Below are 8,217 nucleotides of genomic sequence, written 5' to 3'. Positions count from 1 at the left end.
AAATAAAAGATATAAACAACAAAAGATTTTGGTGTTATTATCATGACCTAATAATTGCAGCATTTTATGCACAGAAGTGCTTTTACAAAATGAAGGTCTGATACATATAAGTTAATATTATTTAACAATAAAATTCAAGTTGTCAGCTGATTGTGGCCTTTGCAGTCTCTAAATTTGGTAGTGTGGTTGGTTATTATCTGGTATTGACTTTGAAACCAGTAGTCAAAAGTCACGGTGACAAAAAAGCTTCTAGCATCTATAATAACATGACTAATTTGTTGACATTATAGGAGCATACATGTTTCAGCTAAGTTTAGACAACTGTCATAGATTATACTAGTAACCACCAAATATATTTCAATTTAGACATTTATATTGTTATAAAGTATAAATATCATTAATTTTGAAAATATTCTAAAGCTATGAGACATTTTGCACTGAATTTACGCCGATTATCTTTTTTAAAGATATTTCTTGTTTCACCCCTGTTCTAATCAAAACATGTCGAAAATCGGTTAAAATACACTACACCCCCGTGAATCAATAACTTAAAGATAAAAAAAAAATAAAAGCATGATTTTGTCTTTTTGTTTTTGTGTTTTTTTTTGTTTAGCAAAACTTCCTAGGGAAAGTACCTAGTTTTTACTACAGTTACAATTAAGTTATTTATAGTAACGCTAATTATAACCAATGTGTATTTTTAGAATATCTGGTTTTCCAAATTTTCCAAGCCGCAGTCTATTCATCTCTGACCTGTCTTTATTTCGCTCTGCTTTTCTGTGTTATTGCACGCTTGCTTTTACTGTTTCCTGTTTAAATCGATACAATTAAGTGTCAAGTCTGCATATAGACCGGATTTTGTCACGATTAAAGGTAAATACATTTTATTTTTTATTTTATTCTTGACTTTTTACATAATTTAAGCGTATGACCTATTTTGTATAATTTACATTTTCATAATTATGATGCTGTTAGCGTGTGGTTGAAAGCGAGTTAACTCGTAGCTGCATTGTTTTATTCATTTTTTTTCTATCTAAGATGTACATATTTATTTTGTTATCTCATCGTTGCTAATCAAGCCTACTTGTGCCGCTCTTGGCCAATTTATATGTGTGTGAACTTTTCCAGGTGGTGTCATACATGTATGTGTCGTTAAAGCAGCACGCCTCCTGATTAATGCTTATTTTCATGAAAATTTTGAAAATGTAATTAAAAGCATAATATTGTATGTTAACCAAAAGGAGGCAATTAACACATTACAAATGGCACTTACAACCCACGTTAATTACAAAAAAAGGACAAAATATGCAAAAATTGCCCTTACTGCGTTAGCAACGCAGTAGAAATATAGTCACACATGATGAAAAATTCTAAAACGACCCGCATTTTTCCCTATTGAACATAGAAGAACCGAAAGTGTGTGTTATTATGCTACAAAATCACTGTTTGACGTTCTATATTTAGACATGTGAGGTAATCATTATGTGGACACGTGACGTAACCACTAAAAATGTGACGCGCTGACAATAAGTACGCGCAATTAAGCTAACATAATGTACGGCAGCATTTATTTGTTGATGTAGTGTTAGAATCGAAATAATATATCCAAATCGGTGATTTTATTGCTTGATAACATCACTGTTTAAATTGTCGTTCGGATGCGCATCATTATATCACTCGGGCTACGCCCTCGTGATGTAATTCCCCGCATCCGAACTCCAAACAGTGATGTTATTCAGCAATAAAATCACAGTTTGGGATATATTTTTTCTTAAATAACGATTAATTGCCCATAGCATGTGAATTATTACTCGAATCTTGAATCTTTCTACTTTTCCTAAACTCTGAGTACACTTTTCTCAAGTTTGAATTTATCGAAATATTTTTGCTCATCTGGAGGCATGCTGCTTTAAGACATGTGTGTAGTGTAATGACATATGTGTTGTGTAACATGACATATGTGTAGTGCAATGACATAGAAATAGTAAAGACATAGAAATTGTAATGACATATAAATAGTAATATGTGCAGTTAAATGACATAAATGTCATATGAAACACGTGCGAACTGCCCTATGAAAATAAAAAAATACCGTAATCTTCTAAGTCGAATTACATCTTTAAAAAAACGCTTGGTATGCATTATAAACATACATATGCTTTGCTTTAAATATGTTATATGATTCAATTTATTATTTACAAAAATATATGTACAGTACAGTTAAATAAAATGTGTTAGTTTCTTGTATATATGAACTGTGTGACAGAACAGATATTTTTATTAAAACTTGTACACACATATACATATAAATGTTGATAACCTGTCCTTTAACGGGTTCACACGGAGGTCAAACTTAGCGTTGTTACATACTTGAATCTGTTATTTCGCAAATTTATTATCGTTACGCCTACGTTTACAATCTATTTCTCATAGAATAGGAAAACTGGGATTTCACCCCCCCCCCCCCCCCAAAAAAAAAAAAAAAAAAGAAAAGAAAAGAAAATCCCCTTGCAACAATTTTGTTTTATCAATTTAGGTCAATTGTCTCATAAATCCAAGCAAAAAAATTCAATTCAGACGTATATGTTTATACTTCTTTTACAACATGCTACATACTGAAGTGTTGACTAATAATGTGTCGACTGAGGGCCGAGGCATTTTAACGTTTTATTGTTTGAGTACAAACAAATAAATAAAATGAAATAAAATAAAATAAAATAAAATACAAAAATAAGAATAATAATGATTTGAAAAAAAGAGCGAAAGAAATAAGACAGCGTAGTTTTGTAATCGCTCAGAGTAGTAGTTTTTAATTTTGATTTTAGTAAAAAAGACGGGAGAAAAATGAAATATAAACAATGCTTTTTACATAAGAGTGTTAAAATGCTGATAACATAAAGGTTATTTAAAAAACAATAGATATGTTAAAATACTGGTAACATTAGATGTTATTAAAATGCTGATAACATATAGGTTATTAAAAAACTTAATATTCTGATAACAATAGATATGTTAAAAATACTGATAACATTAGATGTTATTAAATCTGATAACATATAGGTTATTAAAAAACTAAATATGCTGATAACAAAAGATATTTGAAAATGCTGATAACACAAGATATAATAAAAATGGCGATAACACGGGAGTGGAAAGTTATATATAACAGCAATATGGTTTATTCTAACATCACCCGCATTTTTCACTTTTGAATATAGAAGAACCGAAAGTGTGTGTTATTATGCATTTGACGTTCTATATTTAAGTATGTGACGTAATCATTATACATGTGACGTATCTCTAAAAGAATCCGACGCGCTGAAAATAAGCACGGAAACAAATCAGGCGTAATTTTGCTTTACTATCAAATAAGGCAGCATTTATTTGTTGAAGTCGTGTTAAGAATCGAAATAATATATCCAAATCGGTTGATAACATCACTGTTTGTCGTTCGGATGCGCATCATTATATCACTCGGGCTACGCCCTCGTGATATAATTCGTCGCATCCGAACTGGATATATAATTTCTTAAATAACGTTTAACTTGAAATAAAAAATGCTGATAACATAAAGAATGCTGATGTAATGAGTGTTAATTAAATGAAAATGCTGATAACTTTAGGTTTTATAATACACTTACAAAATGCTGAAAAAAAGATGTTGATAACACAGAACTAAAACTAATAAAAGTGTCAATGATACATTGTTTAATTAAATTTGTTTGTTTGATTGGGTTTTACGTCACACCGACACAGTATATGTCATTTGGCGACGTTCCAGCTTTACTGGTGGAGGAAGACCTCAGGTGCCCTTCCGTGCATTTTTTTAGGCACGAACAGGCACCTGAGTTCCACTGACGTTCCGTGAGCTAGCTGGATAGCTTCCTCACATGAAAGAATCCAAAGTTCCTGTCGGGATTCGAACCCACAGTGGTGAGAGGCAAGTGGTTTGAAGTCAACGACCTTAACCACTCGTCCACGGACGCTGATTACATTATGGTCTAAGGTTGTGAAGAATTTCATTTAGCTCAAACTCAGAGCTCAGGCATTTGATCAATCAAGTTATTTGAAATTGCCACAGTATATATACTGACCAATGAAAATCCTGATATTTGAGACGGAACTAAGGAAAATTTTTTATAACCTTTTGGCTAGATTAAGGTTATAGTGATGGCTAAAACATACTCTCATACAAAAACAAGTACATCTATAAATAATTGTACATCGTCTGTTATTATGTTTAGGGGAATACTTTTGTGTATGACTCATAATTACAACACTTATATATATATATATATAATTGATCGTCGTGTACATTTATTACAGTCCAGCTTGTATAATAACGAAGGCAGTAACGCGTGGTTTGAAGGAATTTTCAATTATTTTGTAACTTTAACGACTTTAAAAAATAATTAACCGGCAAACAGTTTATAGAATAAGGTCACCGAGGCTACTCACATTAAGGGGACTCGACTGAAGTTTTTTGGATGGGACTGAAAATATTTTTTCCAGATAACTGTACTATTTGATGCAGATTTAGACCACTAATCTTTGTGCAAAATTTCAGATCATTCGCACACTTCGTTTTTTTCCAGAATAATTATTCAAATTGTAAAAAATGCCCAAAAATGAAAAGCGATTTCCAATTTATTTCAAAGTATATTTCTTAACTATCTCTGCATATATTTCTGTTTAAAGTGCCACAGTTCATTTATGTAAGAAATTCAAATGTTATGCTTTTTAGGCTTTTAAACCTGAGTGGAGTCCCTTTAAACACCCACAAGTCTTTTACTTAGTATTTGTCATACTGATGGCACATGTTCAAATTCCTATGCTATTACTTTATTACATTACAAGATCTGCGCATTTAACAGTTGATCCAAATATTAATCTTGATCCTTAAAAAAATTCGTGCTTTGACCCGTTTTTTTGTATTCTGTATTGCTTTTCATCATATATATCATATATATCATATAATAAGTTTGTTTCTTTGCAAATCTGTAATTTGTTACACTTTTCCCATGTACCATATCATTTTAGACTTTTATAATATGAATGATGCTAGCTTTATAAAGCAATGAAAATGAAATAAGGATCATTCGATCTTTTTTTTTTTGGTGAGGGTTTAAGTCGCACCAATATAATATAGGTCATATGGCGACTTTCCAGCTTTAATGGTGGTGGAAGACCTCATTATGTGCATTATTCCAGGCCCGTACTAGCCCCTGACTAGAGTAGAACCATCGAAAAAAAAAAAAACTGAGGATATTTAACACTTGGCTGATTAAGCAAATGTCCGCTAACTATTACATGTTTGTACTTCTATATAAAAAATCTCGTTTTTTTTCAGATGTTTAAAAGAGGTCATTTCACAGACAGGAATCTACAGATAGCATCTGAGGTACAATAATTATTATATTTATCCGGTTCTTAAGAAATTACTAGTATATTCTTTTAAATATGTTTTATCTTATTTTTATATAGAGCTGTGCTTAAAGGTCCATTTTGCCTCAGAAATGCTTCTTATTCCACAAAAGATTTTTATATTGGCGTACTTTCATAGTTTCCAAAAAGATACCCATTGTCCAATTATCTTAACCATCTTTTTTATCTATTGCTTTTTGGCAACTATTAACGCAGTAATAGTGATTTAATATTTTGTATGGAATTCAAAATACTACTTTGTTTACATTTTGTTTCGTTTCACATTTATCTTTAATTTCTTTAGGTTAGTAGCCTCTTACATGCCCTAAAACCGTTATTTAAAGTGTTATTAAATTTATATTTGCCCTTTCTAAAGAAGTAAACAATTTTCGTTTCTGTGGCATAATGTGTCTTTTAAAAAAAAGGTATTTCTCTTTTACAGAAACCTGAAAACTTCAAAGACATTGGAAGTAGATATGAGTCCACAGACAAGACAAAAAGTGCAGAAAATGAGTTTTTACAAACTTTTGAGGTAGGTTTTTCCTTTTTACAACATCTGATTTTTTAAAAAAATGGAAAGTTTATATGTAACATTTCTCTAATTTGGTGGCATAAGAAATAGTTCTACATTTTGAAAACCCACTGAAACTGATATTACTTCTCTTTTATTACATTTGTGCAGTCTTGCGTAATGCGTCGTCCATCGAAAACTACAATGCAAAGTGTTTCATATTTGAGTCGCGTCACGACAAAACCAACATAATGCGTTTGCGACAAGCACGAATCAAGACAAGCCTGCGCATCCGCACAGTCTAATCAGGATCCATGCTGTTTTCTACTTGTAAAAGGGTTTGTAAGCGAACAGCATGGATCCTGATCAGACTGCGCGGATGCGCATGCTGGTCTGGATCCATGCTGGTCGCAAACGCATTACGTTAGTTTTGTCGTGATGTGGCTCATTAGTCGCCGGTAGAAACCGGCGACTATATTTGTAACAGTTTAATATTATATCTATGGTAGGAGAAGTCCTTAAAATTTGAATATAAAAACAAAACAATTATTGAACAATTAAGGACTACAATTAATTTTCATAATCCTCAAAATCCAAACATAAAATAACGTTGCTCACTGAAATGAAATATACAAATATTGACATCTTTAAAAGCAACATTACAATTTTCATAAAATGAATTAATAATGTATCCCTATGGACCAGTCATTGAATTTAGGGATACTTCCACTTTTTTAGTGTCAAGCGTTGCTATTTTATGATAGATAAATCATGAATGATATTTGAAATGACACTTTTAAATTATTTGGCTGTTGGGACCTATTATATTTCATTATTTTATCTAATTATACACAGATTCTCCCTGTTCTTTTGTAAGAATCACGTGACTACACGTCGTATGTTATCTATTAACAGTGACAGATTGCTGATAAGACATACAGGTATCTTGTGTGTAGCTGGCAAAAGGACTGGCGGCTGATAAGATGCAAACCATAGTAATTTTGTATAAATAATTACAAAGTTATTTTTCATTAATCAGTTTCATATTTTATATCATTAGAAAGGTCTGTATATACTTATAAGGAATAAATTTTCAAAACCTTTATATTTTTTCTTGGTAAGGTTAAACTTGGCCCTTTCTGTCAACGTTCAATAGTTTAGTTTAGGTTGAACATCACAAAATAGATATTTTCTAAAGAGACACATGTATTGAAATAAATAGTGGAAATCACCGTCTTCGTTATATTCCGTCGGTTTCAAAACGGTATGACGGTAGGGATCCGGAATCGTATTAGATATATAGAAAAAAACCTAATAAAATATCTTTTTAAAGGAAATTAAACGTTAACTATATTGTAGGTAACGACAGGAATATTGATTTCAACTAAATTATAGATTTTTACGATAGCGCATAAGAATAATTTCTTTTATGCATATACCACTTTTATGGTAGAATTGCATTGTTTCATGCAATAATTAAAACATATATATTTTCAGAGTCATCTCGATTTATCAACTTATGTTTCATAAAGTTAAAAGAAATAATAAAAAATATTTTTATGAAAACTACAAAAAGGATTTTCAAAGATTCGAACTTGGCCTACTAGGTCACAACTTCGTCATACTTACCACTAGGCAATCGAGCAATATTAATTGATTTAATATCGAGATCTATACTATCAATAACATTTTTAGCATTAATCATAAGTTACGTAAACTAACGAAACACCTCCCGAAAATTAATGACTCTCAGGTCAATATTGCCAAACAATACTTGCTTATTTAATAATTATTACAGTTCCTTGACAGTATTGCTAAGCAAGTTTGCTTCAAATGTGATGTTTATTGTGAATAAACAGGTACTCAACATATTGTTCCTTTCTTCTTTATACTTGAACCATTAATTTAACTGATATTTCATTATATTTATTATAATACAATCATTTTTCTATCCGGCGACTTGATGCTTTAGCATCAAAACCTTTACTTGTTTGGTATTGTGGAGGTTTAATAAAGTTAAGATATTGCCCTGTTGGTTAAAATGGATCCGCCCTTAGCACCATTTATTAACTGAGACTTCTTTAGACGTTACATAGAAAATACATTTTAATCTTTGCTGGCTGAACTGAAAAGTAGACATTTTCTAACTCTCTGTCATTTTTAAACAGTTATCTCGTTGTTTAAAATACGCGGCCTAAAACCTAGGTATTTAACAATTTGTACAATAATTTATTGTCTGCCTCACCTATCTCTTAAAAGTTATACCATTCATAGCCACATTT

At 31.2% G+C, this 8,217-nt stretch overlaps 1 protein-coding gene across 2 annotated transcripts in view; it reads left to right on the top strand.

Annotated features, from left to right (window-relative positions):
• Positions 1-737: 737 nt before the first annotated feature.
• Positions 738-8,217, top strand: part of LOC132725850 (caldesmon-like) — a 33,824-nt gene continuing 26,344 nt past the window's right edge. For both annotated transcript variants that reach the window (XM_060711034.1, XM_060711033.1), the window contains exons 1-3: positions 738-873; positions 5,351-5,401; positions 5,867-5,956. In XM_060711034.1, coding sequence (XP_060567017.1) covers positions 5,351-5,401; positions 5,867-5,956 — 141 coding nt within the window. In that variant the 5' untranslated portion in view covers positions 738-873. The remainder of the gene's footprint in view (positions 874-5,350; positions 5,402-5,866; positions 5,957-8,217) is intronic.

The sequence above is a fragment of the Ruditapes philippinarum genome, unplaced genomic scaffold (genome assembly GCF_026571515.1).
Source record: "Ruditapes philippinarum isolate M1 unplaced genomic scaffold, ASM2657151v2 ctg1975_1_1_1_1, whole genome shotgun sequence".
In the NCBI taxonomy this organism is placed as follows: domain Eukaryota; kingdom Metazoa; phylum Mollusca; class Bivalvia; order Venerida; family Veneridae; genus Ruditapes; species Ruditapes philippinarum.
This window is presented reverse-complemented; position numbering and strand designations above follow the sequence as displayed.